We start from the raw sequence: 21,404 nt of genomic DNA, 5'->3' as shown, positions 1-21,404 counted from the left end.
TCCTCGCGAACATTTCCCGTGTGACGAGGGGCTCGATAGCGGAGCTGCCGCGAATGGTTCCCTTTTTCGACGAATGGGATGTGCGCGAGAGGCGCGTCCTGATGAAGATGCGGAGACGTGTGCGAGGAAGTCATTGGAAGCTGATATTCCTGACGCAGACGGATGAGTGACGCTATGTGCGCTGCGAAAGAGCGGCGTGTTAGCTCACGTTTTTAGCTTCGAAAGCTTTCGCTTTCCCACGTGCCCTCTTTCCTGACATTCCTTTCACCCCGGATACTGCACGATAGTTTCATGTTATCGTCATGTCCCACGCGACTTCATTCTGGCTCTTTTCACGTTTTTTTTCCCTCGCCGCCAGCGTCACACTTTCATCTCCCCCCCCGGAAGCGTTCCTGGCCTCCTTCCTCCTCCTTTCTTCTTGCGCTTCTTCTTATGCCCCCCAAAAAAAAGAAAGAAAAAAAAGTTTGCCACTTTCCTCCTCCTGCATATATTCCGCGTGTCTTCCCACTCTCGTCTTTGTCCCATTTCTCCCCTCTCTCCTTAAATCTGTCCCTCACACTTACACACCAACAGCTCTCTCCACCAACGGATTATTAAAAGGGGGATACCCTTTTAATCCTGTCCCTGACTGACTAGACGGAGGCAGAAATGGACGATGACGTAAGATTTCGAAGGCCAGCGACACCGCGAGCGGAGATTTACAAGGCGGCGACGGCGAAAATAAAGGTTAGCGGCAGAGGCGGGACGCCTGCAGACAAATCCCAGATACGGGAGTGAGGAGAGAGATGGATGGAAGCTCAGGACGAAGTCGGGAATGTGGACCACGGCTTACAAATCACTTTGACGGCCTGTAAATTCCCGGAGGTACGATCGCTCGCTGCCTTTTCTCAGCCGCTCTCCTCTTACTTCGCAAGTCCGCTTTGTCCTCGCGAAAGGACAATTGATATACCTGCAAAAACCTTTCAGAAATTCAAAATATGTTTGACATGAAGCATGTTGCTAAGTGACGGGCCGCCGTGGGCCCATTAAAGGCTAACATCAGCCAAAACTTGATTTCAAATGAGCAAACAAATGTAAATATCATACAAAGCCACACCGGAGGAGGTCTCTTAACTGGAAGTGGGCTCCACAACTGGAATCCTCAGGTGTGTTGCCAATTTTATGTTGGATCTATCTCAGCCAACACCGATAAAAAAATAGACACACAGGAATGAAGACGCTGGTTTCTTTTTTTGCTCATGAGGAGGACGTACGGGAGATTGCTCAGATCCGGCCTCCCATCACGCTCGAAACAATCTCTCCCGTCGCTCCTGCATTTATTTGAAATAGGGAGGTCTCTAAGTTACAAGACACAACACACTAAGGGGAGGGTTTCAAGGTGAAGACACGTGACCGACACCCGGCCACGTCCTCGGTCAAGGCGCCCTCCTCTCTGATGAGTCCTGCTGAGTCATCTTCTTGAAGGCGAGGCATCTTCCTTTCGCTCACGGTCGGCAAGCCACCATCAAAATCGTCCGTAATACTAATGCAAGCTAAGCAAATAAATGATAACGTCTGCAATTTATTGAACAATCAGTCACAGCAAGTCGTCCAGGTCCTGAAGGAGCAAAGCGGTCCAGGACCATCACCATGTTTGACTGGTGTTATGATGTTCTTTTTCAGAAATGCTGTGCTACAGTTATGTATCGAGACACCTTCCTTTTGCCTCGTCAGTCCATAGGATATTTCCCCAAAAGTCTGCAAAAGTAAAGAGTAACCTTTGTTCTTTTTGGTCAACAGTGGTTTCGGCCTTGGAACTCTGCCGTGGATGCTATTTTTGCGCAGTCTCTTCCTTATCGTTGTGTCATGAACACTGACCTTAACCGAGGCGACGGAGGCCCGAAGTTCTTCCGAAGTTGCGACCTCCTGGATGAGTCGTCACTGTGCTCTTGGGCTAATCACTCCTGGGAAGGTTCGCCACTGTTCCATGTTTTCTCCATCTGAGGATAACGGCTCTCACCACGGAAATTTTGCTGAAATCCAAACATTTTTGAAATGTAAAATCATTGACGTCAATTCATTTCTTTCTCATCTGTTCTTGAATTTCTTTGGCTAGTTGCATTTTGTTGCAGCTTTTGGAGACATTTTGGTCGACTTCATTTTTCTCTGGAAGTGATTTGTTGATCGAACAGGTCTGGAGTTGTCAGGCTTGGGTGTGCTCAGTGAAAGCGAAGTCATGTGGTTAGCCACAGTTAATTCATGCTTTAACAAGGGGAGAAATTACTTTTGCATTTGTTTGATGATCTGAAACATTAAAGTGGGGAAACTATATATCAAAAAAACAACAACCTGGATTTGAGAAAGGGCCAAATACTTTCTCCTGGCACTGTAGGGTATGTACATATGTTTTGACGTTTTTGTTTGCTGGTGTGACATGGTGTGGCTAACCCTTTTTCGGTGTAAAATACAGTTAGCGCCTTGGCTTGGACTGTGCAACTGTACCTAATATTGTGGCTGGTGAGTGGGACTTGCTCTCCTCATCAAGCGTAAAAAGTTCCGGCTAACTCCTCCAAACCCTCATGCTTGATGTATTATTCATAGCAACGGACAAAAAAAAAGAGAAAAGAAGCCAGATTCCAAGTCTGAGGGCTATCATCCTTTTTTATTGTTAAGGACAGTTGGTCGACAATAAAAACAAACTCTTTTACCCAAAATTAAAAACCCTCAAAGCTGACGTTTTGCTTACCGAAGCTCTTGAAAGTCTATGAAGTCGTCCATTTTGTTGCAGGGTGTCGAGGCAGGCGTCAAAGTGTTTACGTGCTGCGGTTGACTTGCAGCGGACGATTCCTATTCGCTACCTGTTGTAAACTGGGTCATGTCTGCGGGCTGCGGGCTTTTTCATTGGCCGATTCAGCATAACTTGAGAGCCCTCGCTTCACAGAGAATCAAAGCATTCCCTGGGCACGTGTTTTGGCCTTTTCCGTTGCACATCGCTGCTTTGAATACTTTCATAAAAAGTAAAAATGTCCACATCTGTAATTCCTCGTGTATAATACGCTCTTGAATATAATACGCACCGCCAAAATCAGGAATTCATCATACGCACCATCGATTTGCTGGTATCCATGCTCAAAAAGTATGATTTGTATTTTGGAGGTTTTTCAAAGAAAGGTTCCGCTCCGTGTGCACGCGCTGACATTGGCGTTGTCACCTTAGCGAAGGAGAACAAAGACGGTGATCGACACATTTGAAAAGGAGTGAGAAGAACATAATTATACATACGTTTCAAAATGACATTTGGTGTGATGGGGAAGATTTTCAGTAAGTAATGTTTCCGTTTTGCTCAATCATTCAGTGATTATGATTCCTAGCGCAGCGCCCACGCGATCGGCCGGCGACCAGTTGAGGGTGTACCCGCCCCTCGCCCGACGATAGCTGGGACGGGCTCCGGAAGCCAGGCGGGAAACGGACGGATGGATTTAGAGTGCATTTCGCACGACAGTATATTATTTGATGTATTTGGTATTTGTTTTTGCTTGCGCTTCGGCGTCGGGCCGGACGTTAGCGTTTTCGTGCCAAATTGAGCCTCGCCATGATTGCAAAAGCATTTTCGGTCACGCGGCGGCTGTCGCACCGGAGCGGTTCCGCATCATCGATTGAGCGGCCCGGCGCCCGATCGATCTTCTTGGCCGCCAGACCTCGTTTCCATCGATTTGCTTGTAAACGACGCTCACGTTTCTCAGGAGCGCCCCTCGCCCGCTCCAAACACTTTCCGCTCGAATCTGACACTCGTCTTCGTGCCTCTATTTCCCTCCTTCCCAATCCCTCGCCTGCCTTTCTTGGCCTCTAAGCTCCTCCTGTCTTTTGCTGTCTGGCTGCCTGACGATCTTCCTTTCTTCCATCCTTCCTTGCTTTCTTGCTACCTTGAGCGCTAATCTTTTTCCCACTGTGGCTGCATGATGGACGGCGTGAACGGGCACCTTGACGGATGGATGTGGCTTTTTCTGGGGGGGCCTTGACTTTTGATCAAGCCAGGCCCAAAAGTGAAAAGTGTTCCGTCCAAATTGTTTTGGGACTGTTCTTGTTTGGGAAAATATTCAGTCAGCGCCCCCCGCCCCCCGCTGACGACAGCAGACCGAGGGGGGGCTAGGACTAGGGAAATGTTCAAGTAGCATTCGCACTCTCAAGTCTTACATATGTGATCCAGATGCATTTGTAGAAGGGAATTCCCGATTTTGGCGCTGCATATTATACTCGAGAGCGTATTATACACCAGGAGTTACGATCATCAAGTCATCTGCAACCGCTGATTCGTGGAATGTTGCAATGATACGATTCGCCGATGATTTCGTCATTGGGGAGGCTAGGGTTGAGAGGGGGAGAGAGACCCCCAATAGGATGCGGGAGAGCGAGAAAAGTGGGGAGAGAGCAAAAAGAGGAGGAGCGCGGGGAGGAGGGCTGTTCCGAAGAGGGTTTGTGCCGAGTGCAGCCAACAAGCGGAAGAGGAGACAGAAAAAAGGGGCGAGAGGATGAGAGGGCGAGGGAGTACGAGCCTTTTGGATGCGCGCGCGTCCTCGCGCGCACTTTAGTCGCGCGAACACGTGACGAAACACTTCCACACGTCAGCGCACGGACAGACGCGCCGGTTTCCACGACGACGTTGCAAACATGGGGGCCGTGGTGGGCACGCTGACCATGCAGACCAGGACGAGGAGGCCGTCCAGGGGTGAGGGGCCTCGCGCGCGCACCTTTGAAAAAAGTCCACGTGCACTTGGAGGATTTTCCGTGCTTCGTCAGTGCAAATTTGACAAATGGACACTCGAGCGTCGTTGAATTGCAGACGTGCAAGTTTAGACACGTGCGCGTGCGCGTGCGCGAGTGCGCAATTGTTCGGATGAATAACAACAGATGCTTCGATTGGTTTGCTGCTGCCGGAATGTGAACGCGTGCGTGCTCATCCAGAATAGACCAACAAATGAGAAACTGTCTCTTCTATCATGCCGTAAAGTTTGATAACTAGAGAGTGCGCATTGTGCATTGTGCATTGTGCGCGCGCGCCCGTGCATGTGTTGATCGTGTCACGTGACGGCCAGACGGTAAACGCGCGCGCGTCGAAGGTATTTGTCACTCTGCTCACACGCGCCACTTTTCCGTCTTGCGGTTACCTTGGAAGCACCGTCGCCATGGCAACAAAAAATGTCAGTTCCGGAGCGCTCGGTTCGGGGCTGCTCGACGAGATGAGATGGGTGGGCTGTTCCTGTCTGTGTGCCGATGACGTCATGCTGGAAAGGGAAGAAGACCTGTTGTCTGCACAGAATCTGTTGCGCCTTGTCAAATCCACACACACATAATATATATATATATATATATATATATATATATGTTAGGGATGGAAGATGGCGGCGCGTATGGCGCATCCGAGGTGCATTGGGAAATCGTATCGGCGTTGAATTCAATATAAAACGGCCAGAAAATAAGTGAAAATAAATAACCACCTAAACTATCATTCTTCACTTAAATACAATCAAAAATTTGCCCGTTGTGGCTCGCTACCCGATCCGTTCCACTTTGGTCATATAGCGATTGTCCGTCTTACTGAAGTGCCGCTTGCTATTTTCTGCGCGACCTTGCTTGCGCCGGTCGCTGCCGCCATTAGCGTGCCTGCGTGACACGTGGCGCAAACTCAAAGCGAAGCGACACCGGGGAAAGAAGGTGCCGGATCGCGGGCATCGAAACGTCTTTCAGGAAAGTAAGTCTTCATCCGTGCCGGTGCTAACAATTGGTTAGCCGCGGCCCTCAGCTAACGGCAGAAAGTCCCACGATGCTAACCAACTAGCTCGTTAGCTTGTCCGTGAGTCTGAAATGCATCGAGAAGCTGCTGGCTGTTTACATCAAGGTTGTTTGTGTCCGGAGACGCCGACTTGTTATCCGGCTTTTCCGACAAACGCGACACAGCTGTGATATCGCCAGATTAGATTCCTCCGTGACGGATCCTCCGCGTCGGCGATCGCCGAGCTGCGTCTCGTCGTTCCCGCCCGTCTCTGACCAAAGCGTTTTCCTCCACCTGCTTCTCGTCCGCCATCTGCGTTGCGACACGTCTCGTCTCCTCTGTCATTTTGTCGTGTTGTTCTTCTTCTGTCACACTTTCCTGCATCTTCGCGTTTTCCTGCTTGACCTTTCAACTCTCTCTTCACGGGCCGCGCTCGCTCCCACTTCACCGCGCCCTTTCCATCCCTTCGCAACCCTTTCCGCCTTTCCTCTCGCTCGACAACGCCAGCGCCAGGCCGTCGTTCGGCTTCCGTTCCGCGAACTCCGTCCGCAAAAGCCCAATTATTGCCTCAAAACGTCTACCGAGGCCGCCGAACGGTCTCAGACCACATCGACAAACGAAAACGCAATGACCAGATCGCAAAGCTGTAGCGATCGTATTTATTGTTCACAATCGAAAGGGATTTTGCAAAACAAAACTAGATATGCAAGTGCTTGCTGTGATAATATCAAATAATATCAAAAGTACAAGCCTACATGCATTATGGAAAATTGCTGAGCGCCCCGGGCCTTCAGAAATGGAAAATTCCGAGTCGCTGGGGAATCGGTGCTAATTATCTGCTTGGAGGCACGATACGCTCTCTGTTAACGGGGTTTGAAGGTGTGCGGAGTCAGCATTCGCCGTTCCGCTCGCAAGGGCGGATCGCAAAGATCATCGAGTCGCGATGCACGTGATTTCTTTTTCGGCCTTGAATTACACCCGAAAGTACAGCGTGTGCCATTTCAGCGGCTCCCTTGCAAATCGCCTTCGGTTCAATTTGCCAAACTGGGGACGAGATCCTCAAATCGTTATTGCGTTTGCAGCTTTTGCGGGCCGTCGTTGTTTCGAAAGCCGCGCGAGCGTCGACCAAACTTCGTGCCGCGCACGACGCGGACGGCATCAGACGCAAGCGGAAAGTTTGGTCGGCCGAATGGAACGACGATGGGGAAAAGAAGGAGATGTGTGCGGAGGAAGTGACGGGCGCGCTTTCCTGTGCCACACCAAAAGAATTGCAGTCACAGTGTCAACTCAACAGCTGCTCGCTCGTTTCTTTCGCGGCAAACGGTGGAGCAGCTTTGGGTTTTGTTTGTTTTCAAGTCCCTTCTGGAAGTGGGATCTAGAAAGGAAGGGAAGAGGCCTGTGGAAAAGGTTTGCTGAAATTTGATTCACACACTGGTGTATTCTTTTGCCCCGTTGGCAGCCGAGCAATGCCACTGTTTCCTTCGGCTCAGAAAGAGAGATGCTGCAGATTGGACACAACAAGAGACAGAAGACGATTGGATCCCCCAAACGCTGAATTCATTTAACGTCCTTATTAAAAAGCTACGAGCATGCTTTGAATGCTTATCAAATTCAATGATGCGACATTAAACCGTCGACGGCGCAGCCGCTTGAAATGAAGTCAAGTGCCGCACGCCCGCCACAGCGCCCCCTGTCGACTGCACATCAACTCGCTCAAGTGGGTCCATCTGCTGGTGGTGTTTCTCAACCTTTATTGAGGCAACAGAAAACAAAAATACAAAATCTTAAAAATACAAATACAAATACAAAATAAATCTTTTCTGCACCGGCGCTGTAGCGGCCTTCCACGCAGATTCCCGACCAGTGCCCGCAGGGGCGCTTTGTGATATGGGCGATATGGGCGCCATTCTGTGGGGGTGGCACTTTGATGTTTGTGCGGCGAAGGCAGACTCATTGCTCGTGTGATTTTATTTTTTTTCCGAGAAAATATTTCAAAAGCAGTAAGAGTTGTTGGGGGTTTCAGTCGCTCAGCTAACTCAACAAGTTGACTGAGTTTGATGTCCTGGAAAAACTGTGATGCAAAGAAACAAAAGAAAATCCTTTGAATTGAATTCATTCGAAAATGGGTTCAAATAACACATATTCATTGATTATTTCCAAGAAAAAGAGCAGAAAATGGCATCCGTTTACCACAACCAAAAATCAAGTGCATTATTTCATTTCATTGAAGCATTGATTGTTTTGCAGAAGACGTTCAGGCTGAATGTACAAGTTTGTACGCTTTTGTTGGTTGCTGGCGCCCTCTACCGGAACGTAGTGGTCATAGCAGGTTGTGTCGTTGTACAGCGCACAATGGAACGAAGTCGACTTTACTTACACCGCAGCCCACTCAGCAGGGGGCGATGTTGTCTATCCAATTTCAAGGCGCTGGAGCCTGTCCCAGGTGACCTCGGGCGAAAGGGGGACTACGCCCTGAACTGGTCGCCGGTCAGTCGCAGGGCACCACCACGCCATCAGTGGCCCCGATGTTGTCATTGTGCTTCCTGGTTAGGGCGCAGCAAATTCAGCCTCCCGTTGTTCGGGTCAGGCCGGATAAATCCTTATGGAATCCTAAATCCTAATGGGGACGAGTTATCAACAAGCGCTGGCCAGCGCGAGGTGACTTTGTTATTGTTACAGTTTGTCCCAAAGCGCGAAGGACACGCGGACTGAAACGCAGAGAGGGGAGGAGGGGGGCCATTCGCCAGGGTAGAAACAAGGTCGGCATAAGAGCGCGCGAGATGCCCCGGCCAGTCAGAGTCCGAAAGACGTTGGGTGCAGCCAGCGGGAAGTCGAGAGCTCGACAGACGGTGACTGAAGATGGCGGAGAGCGAGGAGCAGGCTGAGAAGAGTTTGCGAGCCGTCGCCGCCGCCATTGTGCTGTGCTGTGCCCTGGTCAAGATGTTGCACCTCTTGGGCCTCATCTCTGCGGACGGTGAGTCTCTGATCGAGCCTGGACAAAGTTCCCTCTTGAAACTTTCTCACGACGCAGTTTGCGCGTTCTTTCCTGATACGACGGCGGTGAAGAATCATTGCAATCTTGCCACTTTTCTTGCTTGACCTCCTTTACGTAACGTCATGTCCGCTGAGGATCAGATCATAAATATATACACTGCATCTAAAAATGTGTTCATTATTTAGCAGCTCTTTTCACGCCAATGTCAACTAACAACCGCAAAAGTCCAAATATGGACTTTTTTTCGGATACGCAAAGACACTTTTGCTGCAAGGGTTTTTTTCATGGCGTGTTTGGCGAGTGCGTTGAAATGAGGCAGGTTGAAAAAAAACCAAAACCAAATTCAATGTGTGTTTCCGTTTCTTTTTCTTTCTCCGATCTCAATATTCAAAAATAACAAAATCTTGTAATATACCGACACATCGACTGTATTTCGGATACTGTAAAGATCAGTTGTCCATTGTTCTGGATAGACCAATCATACCATCCTTTAAATGAAATCAGAGTTTTCTTCATTTCATTGAATGTTTTTATTTCAAATCTGTTATGTGTATCACGAACGAGAAAAAAAGTCACGAATGATGATCGAGGACGCATGGAGTCACACACACGCGCGCGCGCGCGCACACACACTGGCACGCTTGGCTTTCGGACACGTCCCCTCGGATTGCGTCTTTTCCCTGACTCGATTTGATCGCGTATTATATTCCAAGACGATGCGGCGCCATCGATTTCAGCGACGTGATTAAAAACTCTCTCCGGTGACCTTTCGGAGCCGCATTTGAAACGCTCAAATCAGCATGCTGCGGTGACCCGCAATCAAGCTCGTTTGTCAGCCAATGAAATTGTCTAAAAAAAGTCTACGATGAACTTTGACCTCTTGGGACCTTCGAGCGATTCAATGCTTTCAGCGGTGAACATACATGGTCCATCAACACATGTAGACCGACAGTACAACGATACTCTCCTATTTGTCCTTTATCGAATACTACTGCAGTTTACGGAGTCACCGACAGTCGTTGTGAGACTGTAATATACTGCCCCCGGTGGCCAAGTCGGGCACACCAAAAAAGCCACAATGAATTCATCATGATGTGCAAACTGTTTCATTTGTTCCATTCTATTTTAATACGTTATCAGGAAATGTGTTCTAAAGTATATAGCATGCTATTTTCTTGATTAAAACAAACACATTGCATTTTTTGATTAATGGTATTATATCATTCATGACCTCTCGCCCGGAAAGGGTCAGCCGGAATAGGCTGTACATGAGGCTGCGTCATCTCCTTCCCGTTGTTTGTGCGTCGCCAGACAATGCCGACGACGACCTGGAGATGACCCTGGTGTGCCACCGACCCGAGGGCCTCGATCAGCTGCAGGCGCAGACCAACTTCACCAAACGAGAACTCCAAGTGCTGTACAGGGGCTTCAAGAACGTACGTTGTTGACTTGTACCATTCGTTAGGTACACCGGGTCATTTTTTTTTGGGGGGGGGGGGGCGTCAGGGGCAAAATATTAGGAACACCTGTCAGTATGATGCGGTCGACTCCAATCATAAAGATTGTCAAATGAACCCCGTGCGATGGTGTCCGACGAGCCCGATCGTTCGCTCGGATCGGATTGTAAGGGTGTACCTCGTGCTGCGACCGGCGACAGTTCCCTGACGGACACGATGAGAGCATATCGCACGGGATCCAAAACCCTCGAATTGTGAACGATTCCTCAGAAATGCAAGTCGCATCATCTTCGTAGCCGGAGGCTACTTGTGTATTTCTCTCCCTGCGTGACGCATTTCCGCACAATCGGTTGTATTGCAGTAAGCAATCGTCTCTTTGCAAAACGGTTATGAAAAGCACGATATCGTTTCGGTAAACAATCTGATTGTAACTACAAACGGCAGCCATTTATTTCCATTTGCCATATTTGGGTAAGGTGGCATCATTTGCTGTGTTTTGCTTCTGTTTGTTTTTTCACAGGAGTGCCCAAGTGGAATTGTCAATGAGGAAACGTTCAAGCAAATTTACTCCCAGTTTTTCCCGCACGGAGGTCGATGTTCTCCGTCGTCCGCCGCTATCGTCGTTTGGTCAGCGTGCGGTATATCGGCGCAATGACAACGAGCGCGTTGTTGTGTTCTCGTGTCGCCCCCTGCAGACGCCAGCACCTACGCGCACTACCTGTTTAACGCCTTTGACACGGCACAATCGGGCACCATCAAGTTTGAGGTGAATGCGAAGCGTTTGCTTGGTGTGATTTTCGGCGTGTGTGAAGAAGCTGCTTTGTCCTCCATCAGGACTTCGTAACAGCTCTGTCCATCCTGCTGAGGGGCTCCATCACAGAGAAGCTCCGGTGGACCTTCAACCTCTACGACATCAACCGAGACGGATACATCAACAAAGAGGTGGGTGCTTTCAAACTGCTTCCTCTGAGGGCCACGTACAGAAAAGCCAGAGTTGGCGAAGTAACAAAGTACTTCGTTAATGTCCTTAGGTACATTTTTTCAGGTATCTGTACTTTACTTGAGTATTTATTTTTCTGGCGACTTTTAACTTTTACTCCTTACTTTTTAAACACAAATATCTGTGCATTTTACTCTCTACATTTTAAAAATGGGCTGGTTACTTTTAAAACCTTCTCAAGTTAGCGACGACGCCACGTGAAAAGCAGAACGCCGAAAAAACGGAAATCGTAAGTAAGCGAGTCGAGCGCCGACGGCGGCGCTGAGCTAGCGGGGGCAAAGTGTCAGCGCATTCCATGTCGCTGAGCTAGCGGGGGGCAAAGTGTCAGCGCATTCCATGTCGCTAAGCTAGTGGGGGCAAAGTGTCGGCACGTTACGCGGTTGTGGACGGCACGGTCGGAAACCAAAATAACGAGAACGGCTGCACAATGTGCAGCGTACAGTTGCACACATGGCGAACAATCACAGCAACAGAACTCCAAACTGGGAGTAACCTTGAATAGGTAAGAATATTTTTGGGCTCTTTTTTTTTCAAAATTGCCTGCAGTGACTAAACCACGTTAGTTTTTTTGTTGTTGTTTTTTTTTTGAAGTCTGTCTCACTGGCAGTAAATTGTCATTTTTCAGCGTTAACATATAATATTTTCCACACATTTATTTACCCACTGCCGAAACGAAACTGCCCAAAACCCCAAACTGCAAATAGCCATAATTTGCTTATTTTCAACTAGTTTCAGTCAGCCCCCCAATTAATTTGTTTTTCTTTAGATTTTTGTTGTGCTGTGTATAACTTTAAGCCTACCTGTTGTTTTATTTTTGTTTGTTTGTATTGCCAATTTATTAGTCGTAGCACATCGGGATGTGCTTTTCTCGACACCCGCACTTCTCACGCCGCCCACGTCAGCCCTTCTTTTTTTTTTGAACACGAGCATTGCGGGCCGTGTCAAATGTTATTTTTAGTACTTGCATACAAAAGTGGACCGCGGGCCGCAAATGGCCCCAGGGCCGTGGTTTGGACACGCTCGGTGTAGCGTCAGATGAGCGTCCGCGCTCACATTTGCACCGTCGCTGAGTGGGAACTGAACCCTGCGCACAAGTCAGGCCAGTCCGCCGCCGCGCCGCCACCGACGACAACCCAAAGCAGCGAACGCAACACGTTTTGCTTCATCGTGATTGCACATCTCATCACGTGCGTGCGATTCAATGTGCTTTGTTGCAAATGTTCCGATTTTCGATCTTGTCGCAAGTCAACTCGGGCCTCCCCCTTAAAGTCCAATTCAGCCAAACTAATGAGATGGGCGCCCGAGGTTTACAAGTTTAAAACGGGAGGAACAAAGCAACGTGTGGAACAAGGACAATATACTTTTTAATTGTTGAATTCGTACCCATCCATCTACGCTGAGCATGATTTCCTCTTCAACAAAAAAGCTAACATTCTGGTGCAGCTCTTGAATCGGAGCTCAAGAGATTGCGGATGTGCGCCTCGTCGAGTGTCCGGTTCAACACGGACTTGATATCGTATTTGCTGCGTTTGTCTTTCTTTGCGTGGCTTTTAACAGGAGATGACGGACATCGTCAGAGCCATTTATGACATGATGGGCAAGTACACTTACCCCGCCTTGAAAACCGACGCACACAAGCAGCACGTGGATGCCTTCTTTCAGGTAACGAGAAAACTGCTCCGGACACAAAAAAACTTTTCTCTAAATGTGAGCAACAACGGCAGAGGGAGGAGGAAGGAGGAAGGAGGAAGGAGGAAGGCGCTGGGAGAGAACCACCGATGACGACGGACTATTATACAGGATCGCTCAGGTTTTTGGTTCTCGCTGTGAGTGAGCGAGAAAAGGTTTCGAATGCTGTCAAAATTGGGCCTCTTCAAAATGTACTCATGGAAACCCAGGTCAAAGCAGTAACGCTGCAGAACGCCCCCCATGTCCATTCAATGATTGACGGCCGCAGAGTGACCCTCCCCCTTCTGAGCTCAATGCACAGAATGACACAAATGCGCTGAGCACAGTGTAAAAGGTGGATTGACGTTCACACGGTGCCACCTAGTGGCGCTAGTAATCATGCTACAAAGCCAAGTTTGTGCTCTTCTCCGCAGAAAATGGACAAAAACAGAGACGGTGTGGTGACCATTGACGAATTCATCTATTCTTGTCAAGAGGTACCGTACAATCGACGTCTCGTCTCGGACAATCTCGCTCACGCGCTAAAAGTTGTTGTTGTTGTCGTCGGCTGCACTCGAGCGCAGGTGCGAGTAATACGTTCACATGGCAGAATTGTATTTGGCTGCTTCATTGTCAGCGTGCGCCTTTCACGCGCGCTCGCTCACTGTCACCGGGCGGCCATCTTGCACGTCATCAGAACACCTGGGCCTTGCCTTCGGATAACGCACATTCCCGTCAGGGGAACGCATACTCGAGGGGGCAGGCACAAACGTTCAGGAGGCATACTTTTATTGGATTTTGTTATTTTTTTTAATCATTATTTCTTCGTCTGCTAAATGAACATTTACTAAACTGTCATTTAGTTCTCATATTTGCAAAGGCAGTTCGTTCTTGTATTGGGTCTCATTCTACCGGTGTACCTAATGAAGTGTCCTGTAGAATAACCATCCAATCCTTTGCAGTTGCTATGATTGTATCTTGCTAGAGATTTCCTTTGCGTTGCCAGTTGATTTGACTGCATGGAATTTCCCATTGGACACACTGCCCTCTAGTGGCCAGTAAACTAAACGACTCGTCAAGTGTGCTCTTCCCTCCCTCACACAGGATGAAAACATCATGAGGTCTCTTCAACTGTTTGAAAACGTCATCTAGACGTCATCGTGCGAGTGAGGGCCCTGGAGAAGAAAAAGAAAAAGCAGACTTTCAAGACACTGTCTCCAAACTGTTCGGACGGAGTTTTGTCCAAGCGCCGTCGCCGGTCCTGGAAAACGTCCTGCAGACTTTGGCCGACGTTGCGTGTTCCCGTTTCTTTGTCGTTAAGCGTGTGCGTTTTGTGTAAAATAATCGTGTCTCTGACTTTTGCTTGCGCGCACAAGCGGCGGAAAATGTCGGTCCTACAAAAACCAAAAACAAGAGCAATATTGGAATGCATGCAAGGAGGCGGATCCATTGTCGCACTCTGAGGGGTCAAGGTTCACCCGATTTCAGGAGACGGCATCTCGTGAGCAAGTTTGTGTCCCGCTGGCGTCTGTTAGAGTCTCAACGTTGTGACAATATTGAATTCGGTGTTCTATTTGTTGTTTCTGCGTGCGTAAAGCGTCCTCGCTGCCGCTTTGTGTCTTTCCGTCTCCGAGTTGGAATTGTAATCCGTGCGTTTCCGCTTGCGCGGCCTGTCGTGGGGAGGGCGTGAACTTTGGGGCTTTTACCGGCGCACGCAAAACCCGGGAACGTGCATGTGTGTCCTGATGTGAACTTTTGCTTTGCCTGAATATTAAAAGCACATTTGTTGGCGCATGTATGTATGTTCATATTATGTGCGTAGCGTGTGACAAGGAAGAACCTTTTTCCATTGGACTTTGCGACATCGTTGACCAAAACTTTCACTGTGAGGGCGTTAAAAAAAAAGGTGACTTTTGGAGCAAAAAGATCCGACTGCTTAGTTATTTCAGAAGCCATTTTGTTGAAGGACTTCATTTGAACGCCCGCTGGATGTTTTCTCACAGTTCGCTGTATTCACACTGGAATTGAATCGGATATCCCACCAAAATCGGGAACTGGACTTTTCGTGATGGGTTTCCCAGCAACAATACGACGCTTACACGCTTTTCACGGCATCATAATCAAAACACAGAATGATGGTAAGGGCTTAAGTATGATTATTTTGGTATCGTTGGGAAAAGCAAGCTTTGACCATGTGCAGTTCCGTCCAAACTTCTCTTGGATTGTCTTTTTGTTTTGTTTTTGAAAGTGTCTGCTATACGATCATTGTTCTGAACTCCCAGATGACTCCATTTTCCCAGTTAAGGATGTTTAACGCCAGAAGAGTTGCTACGGCAGCTGGAGAGTGTCTGGCGGCCCCTAAATGATTCCCTCCTTTTCCCCCCCCCCATCTCGGTCTTCTCCCTCGCAGTTTAACGATGCCTCGGTACTTTGCCGATGTGCGACTCAATGATCTTAACCGGTTTGATCTAATATGAGCGAGCGTCGGGCGCAATCGGTCGAGGAGTTCAAGGCCGCTTAGAGCAGTGAACAAGTAACGCCTGGATCAGAAATGAGGTCTTTCCCGATTGCACCACGCCAGACGACCGGCATCGAATCGCGCCGTATCTCGGGCAGACGCTGGCGACACGACACGACGTGTATCGCCATAGCACCCCATCCCGTTTTTTACGATCACTGGGCTTTAGCTTGTCAAATCAAACACTGTCGGAGAGGCGGAACCAGAAAACGTGTCGCCCGTCTACGCGACCGGATACACTCGTTGTCACGGCGACAACAACAACAACGGCGTGCCGCGCTAATATATTGCGTGGGGGCGGGGGGAAAAGAACAAAAAGGGGAAAAACGTGTGGTGTTCGTCACTGGACGTTCATTCGAGGATTTTCTTGAGGTCTGTTCACGTACTTTTAACAGCGTACGGCTCGCAAGCAGGCAACAAAACGTTATGTAGCCTCGCAAGCTAGCGATAGCACTAACGGTTGTATGTCAACAAGGCGGCGTTCTGTCCAATCATGCTGGAAAGCTTCGGTAAACATTGTGTGCGCGAATAAATGTTGACAACGGCGTGCAAGTATGTTGATAACGGCAAGCACGGGAGGCGGAGCGCCGGTCACAATACGCAATCCTATTGGTCAATGTCGAGGTGCGTTGATCTGTCACACGACACGGAAGATATCCCCCCCAAAAAAATCAAACACGCTCGACTTTTCTTTTTGCCAAATCGTTGGTGGCGGACTATGTCACACTTGGAGAAGTTTTGTCGTTCCCGATCTGGGGAATCGGACGCGATAGCTAATCGGGCCAAAATCCTGTCGTCCGATGGAGGCGTCAGACTCCGGCCTGAACCTTCAATGTCAAGATATGTGCCCGACGGAGGCCTATTGTCACAACCACCTGCCCTGACACCCCAACAGGATTTTTGTGCTCTCCCGAGAAACGGAATCATCACGTCGCAAACAAAAACTGTCGCAATCAACTTGTGTGCATTGAATTCGTCTATAAAAATGGAAATATTCGTCAGTAACCCTCTTAAGAAACAATTGCGACAGTACTGCTTCTTTTTGTCACGTCTTCAAACCTTTTTATGAAGAATATGGTCACAAAAACATTGTATAATTATTCTTATTCACACAATAAAAGTACCCCCCCCCCAAAAAAAGAAAGAACACTGTACATCCTTTTGTGGCCCACACACCAAACATATTCACGTCCTTACGAGGACAAATAAACATTGACCATGCATCACCTTCATTAGCATCAAGTCTCGTCTCTGCTCATTTTCTTCCATTGAATTTGTTGTGCGACATTTTGTGTGCAGCAAATGTCACATGTGCACGCGATTGTGTTGGTGGGCTGTAACCAAATGGGCTTGAAGCGCCGCATCACCATAAAAATATATATATATCAATGAAAGTTTTGTTTGCTTCAGCAAGGGCGCACGCCATTTTGGAGCGCGCGTCCACCTTGCTTGCTGTTAACCTTTTCATAAATGAGCCTACAGTCAAAGGCTTCGATTGACACTCGATTTCCCGTTAATTGTAATAAACACGATAATACGAGCAGATAGAAAAACAATAACTATGTGATGGAATGACTCTTTGAGGGGCTCTTTTATTTTCGGGCGGGATGGGAAAACGTCTCAGGGTGCAAAATGTCGTCCCAACTTTGCTCCGTGCTTGACGTCACTCACCCCAAAAGTGTGCCAAGATCCAATTTCACCACTCAAATGTCGTCCGCTCGCCGCTTTTTCTTGCAATTTCCCACACAGCAAAGTTCAATGGCACATTTATTGTGATATCGCCACGACGTCATCCGATTGGGAAGAGCAGACGAGGCCTCATCGATTCGGGCGTCGGGCGTCTATTCCCTGCCGTCGTCGGCCCAGGGCTGCAGGTTCTGCAGGGCGTAGAGCGAGGAGTTGTGCGCGCACAGCGGGTCGGACGCGCCCGAGTCGCCCTGCAGCGACTTGTGCAGGGCGGACTGCTGCAGCTGCAGGATCAGCCGGTTGGCCTGCTGGCGCTCCGCCTCCCGCTCCTCGGCGGTCTGCCTCCTGCGTGACGTCGGCAAACCCGACAAAAAACCCACAAGCGACGGGATGCGGGATTAGGACTATGTCGCAATGACACGAGATTGTGCTACGTCATCACAAAAGGGATGTCATCGTTTATCCATGACAAAATGTGCCATGCGATGACTTTTGGAAATTTGAGTTACATTTGAAAAAGCTCACATTTCTTTTTCCGTCTCAATTCCTCCTTGTAAAGCCGACGCTTGTGATTGGCTCTCGCTTTCCCCCCCCCCCCCCCAAATCGAAACCTTGAAGCGCCACCTTGTGGTGCAAGCTATTCATTTAGAACTTTTGGGATTTTTTTTCATGGAACATGGACTAATTCTTGTTGTCACATATGAAGCGACATTCATTGTCCAAATTGTGCACACTTGTCATTAGGTCAACATGATATAATGCAACAATTGCATTTGTTCTTTTGTATTTACAATTCATCATGTTTTGTGTTCAGTTGATTATTTGTGTAAAAAAAAACAAATATGTGTTTAATTCCAAAATAATGCTGTATGGTTTGAATCCACTTTTTTTTTTTTTTCGAGGAACCATCCAAGGGTCCCGTTGCTGCAAGTCATCAAAATGACATCAAATGTAATTAGTTCTACTACTTTGAAGGCTAACTCGCAATTGTAAACAAATACACTTCCAGTCATCTTCCCAACACAGTTAAGCAGCCACGTGCACACATCGAGCCCGAGTGGTGCTCGAGCACGCGCGCGCCCCTTTTGCCCTGCACGAATAAAAAAAAGGTCCCTTGTTTCTGCAGCCCCCTTTTTATTCCTCCATTCATAGATTTCAAAACGAATTCAAATTGTCCTCTCTGCCAGCAATTCCACCCAGAGTGTTCTGATATTTGAGGGGCAACTATTGGAGTCCCTGGAAGAATTGTACATATGCTCCCACCTGAATTTATTTGGGGGTTAACCAGAGGCACTTGAAATGGTGGCAGCTGTGCGCTGACTCGCATTTACACGAGATTGAATGCGATCGCTTCATTCCGAACACATTTATAAGCGGGTGTGTGCACTTGTGCAACCATGTTATCTATTTGTTTATTTTTCACTTCCCCTCTTAATTTGTTTCCAATGAATTTGTACAGGTTGTAGATGAACTAAAAGTGGGAAAAAAACATTTGAAATGAATTATTATTATTATTATTATTATTATTATTATTATTGCCATTTGAACAGGGGTGTGTAGACTTTTTGCAGGCAGTATAGCTTCCCTTCAGCTCCTTTGTTAATAGTTGTTTTATTGACTGCGTTGATGAGAGAATTAAGTGCATAAATATACCGCACAACTGTTTTTTTCTCAAGAGCGTGAACTATTTTGGCAGTTGGCGCCTTCTATTTGGCTTGAGCACCTCCGCCCCAAAATGTCTGCGCACGTGCCTGGCGTTAAGAGTATATGAGTGTTAACGTTGTTGTTGTTTTGAAATACAATTTCATGATCTATCTTTCTATCTGTCTGTCTGTCTATCTGTCTTGGCAAATTTTGGAATGATACATTGAAATAAATAAATCACATACGTCATCCGCATTCACACTTTAGTTTTTTTGTAAATTTGTCAAGAAAAGGAAATCTTTATTTTCGACAAGGCAAATATTTTCCGATATACGTTCGAGGATTTATTTTCAAAATGGAGTCTTACAAATGTGCGTCGACGTAACACAGGTCAAGTTGCGGCGCGATATGACCATATATGGTCATTTACGCACTGTGGGAATTGGGAAATGAGTTTTGGATTTTTTTTTTTTTTGGAGAGTATATATTTTTGGAAAATGGCTCGGGTGTGTAAGGTTGACGTGAAACGTGTAAGTAAGTCTGTCGAGAGGCCAAGGTTCAATGTTGTTTTTGTCGACGAACCGGAAATGGTCGGCACGTGAAACGCGTGTTCGTTTGGAACGAAGGCAAAAGAAAGCTGACCTCCACTTGGTTCTGCGGTTCTGGAACCAGGTCTTGACCTGCGCGTCGGTCATTTTGAGGCTCTTGGCCAGGGCGGCCCTCTCGGCGCTGGCCAGGTACTTCTGGCGATGGAAGCGCTTCTCCAGCTCGCAGATCTGCACCCTGGAGAAGGACGTGCGGGGCTTTTTCCTTTTGGGGGGCGTCCGGTTCTGGTACGGGTGGCCTATCCGCCGCGTCACCGAGAACGGAACCAGAGCCGCTGGATGAGGACGAGACCAACACGGGTGAGCGCGAGCACGCCAAAATCATTGGTGCAAATTAGCTACATGCAAAACAAAAACAAAACAAAAATTATATATATATATATATATATATATATATATATATTAAATTGTTCTCATGAGGCCCCATTTTCTTTTCTGACATTTCGACTTTATTTTCTTCGCTTAAATCAAGAGCAAGACTTTGACGACAAAGTCTTACCGTTTTTTTTTTTGTTTTTTTTTCCGGTGCACGAGAAAATATAAATATACTATAATATTTGTCGGATCTTGAAAATGAAGGATAGTGGATCTGAAGTGCTTTAACCAGGTCAAATATTGCTCCTCCGCGCCTAAAAACAAGCCCAACTATTAATAACAACAACACCATCTTCTTACGAGGCTGTCAGAATTTGCGTTTTGTGTCATATAAAATGTGTATTTTTGCTTTTGGTTTTATAGCCCAGCATGAGCGGCGCGCTATTTGCTCCTTTTATTTGGAACAATGAAGTGGAGGAGGCCCTAATTGCAGACGTCGGCGTTCTATCAATGCAGGAGCTGGAACAACACCAACCAAAAATAAGATATATATATATACTATGTTGTTGTTGTGTTTTGTTGTTGTTTTTGTTTCTTCTTCTTTGAAATAATGCACGTATCGCAGCGCGCGCGCGCGCGCGGGCGCGCATCTCTTTCGGCATGTTGCGAAATCGCGCCTACCGGATATTCTGTCCTTGGCGAAGCGGTTCCCTATCCAGGGGAAGCACAGGCCTCCGAAGCCGGGCACGGCGCTCTGAAGCGGCGATTGCGGGCCCGGCGCCGGCGGCGGTCTGTGGGCGGGCACGCGAATCACGCCCCGGGCCCCCGCGCTCCCTCTCTCGCCGTACGGGCCCGGCGCCTCCGCGTAGGAGGGCGCGCCGCAACCGGGCGGGCTCGCCGAGCCGTAGCGAGCGTCCCCGCCGCTCACGTGGCGTCGCCTGGCGGGCCCGCCGTCGGACTCGGTGCCGGCTCCCAGGATCTGGTCGATGCCGAAGCTGATGGGCTCGTGCTGGCTCGCTTTCGGAGGAGGACTCGGCGCTCGGTCCATCGCGGCGGGTTCCGCTTGAAAGTGGAGCTTGCTTGCTTGCTTTCTTTCTTTCTTTTTTTCTTTCTTTCTTTCCTTCCTCTTCCTTCCTTCCTTCCTTCCTTTCGTTCTTGTTTTGCGCGGATCTCAAAAGTGGGTCGAAGTGGGAGAAGTCTCCATGTCCGTCTCGCGGCGTTCAGCGTTTGCTCAACTTTGACGGCGCTCCATCCTCCTCCTCCTCGTCATCTTCGTCCTCCGCGTCTGGCAGCTGCGTTCTCCTCCTCTCCTCGTGCTCACCTTTCATTGGCTGGCGCCGCCGTGACCGATTGAACGTTAATGCGGGTCGTCGGCACGATGAGCGAAATAGATCCCGTCCAAACGACGACAGCGCAAACCCGCCGCGTCAGTTTGAGGCTTCGCGCGATGGAGCTTATTGACGACGCGAAACGTGCACGTGGCAGCGCGCCGCTTTTTCCAAAATGTCCTCCTTTTCACACAGCAAAACACGCCGACGAGGTGATCGAGTCAAATGACAATGAAGTGGAGCCTGACACAAATATCAGCTGTCATTCCGTGTCAACTGCATTGACATTGAGAAGTCCTTCGAATATTTTCTCGTGCGATTTCATCTCTAAAAAAAAAAAAAAGCTCATTGCTAAACGAATCAAAGATCAGTTTGCCCATTTGCTGCCCTTTCATCGGGTTCACCTCATGAAGTGCAGCGATTGCCGGGCACAGAATTG

The 21,404-nt window shown here is 48.3% G+C and overlaps 2 protein-coding genes across 4 annotated transcripts; one reads left to right on the top strand and one right to left on the bottom strand.

Annotated features, from left to right (window-relative positions):
- Positions 1-4,432: 4,432 nt before the first annotated feature.
- kcnip1a (Kv channel interacting protein 1 a) lies at positions 4,433-14,661 on the top strand. Of its 3 annotated transcripts, none has more exons than XM_061787891.1 (8): positions 4,433-4,705; positions 10,056-10,180; positions 10,722-10,791; positions 10,897-10,967; positions 11,036-11,143; positions 12,759-12,863; positions 13,304-13,366; positions 13,974-14,661. In XM_061787891.1, exons 1-8 carry the CDS (start codon positions 4,648-4,650, stop codon positions 14,019-14,021), a joined length of 648 nt encoding a protein of 215 aa, XP_061643875.1. In that variant the 5' UTR covers positions 4,433-4,647; the 3' UTR covers positions 14,022-14,661. The 3 variants fall into 3 exon arrangements, with proteins under 3 accessions (XP_061643875.1, XP_061643876.1, XP_061643874.1); XM_061787890.1 differs by lacking the exon at positions 4,433-4,705 and adding an exon at positions 5,462-8,723; XM_061787892.1 differs by lacking the exons at positions 4,433-4,705; positions 13,304-13,366 and adding an exon at positions 5,455-8,723.
- A 1,753-nt stretch (positions 14,662-16,414) lies between these two features.
- LOC133484803 (T-cell leukemia homeobox protein 3-like) lies at positions 16,415-21,101 on the bottom strand. Its single transcript, XM_061787889.1, has 3 exons — positions 20,319-21,101; positions 19,360-19,597; positions 16,415-17,418 (listed from the first exon to the last, which is right to left on the bottom strand). Exons 1-3 carry the CDS (start codon positions 20,683-20,685, stop codon positions 17,229-17,231), a joined length of 795 nt encoding a protein of 264 aa, XP_061643873.1. The 5' UTR covers positions 20,686-21,101; the 3' UTR covers positions 16,415-17,228.
- Positions 21,102-21,404: the final 303 nt, after the last annotated feature.

Source organism: Phyllopteryx taeniolatus, chromosome 10 (assembly GCF_024500385.1).
Source record: "Phyllopteryx taeniolatus isolate TA_2022b chromosome 10, UOR_Ptae_1.2, whole genome shotgun sequence".
Lineage (NCBI taxonomy): Eukaryota > Metazoa > Chordata > Actinopteri > Syngnathiformes > Syngnathidae > Phyllopteryx > Phyllopteryx taeniolatus.
Note: the sequence above shows the minus strand (reverse complement) of the source record. Positions and strands in the feature narration are given on the sequence as shown.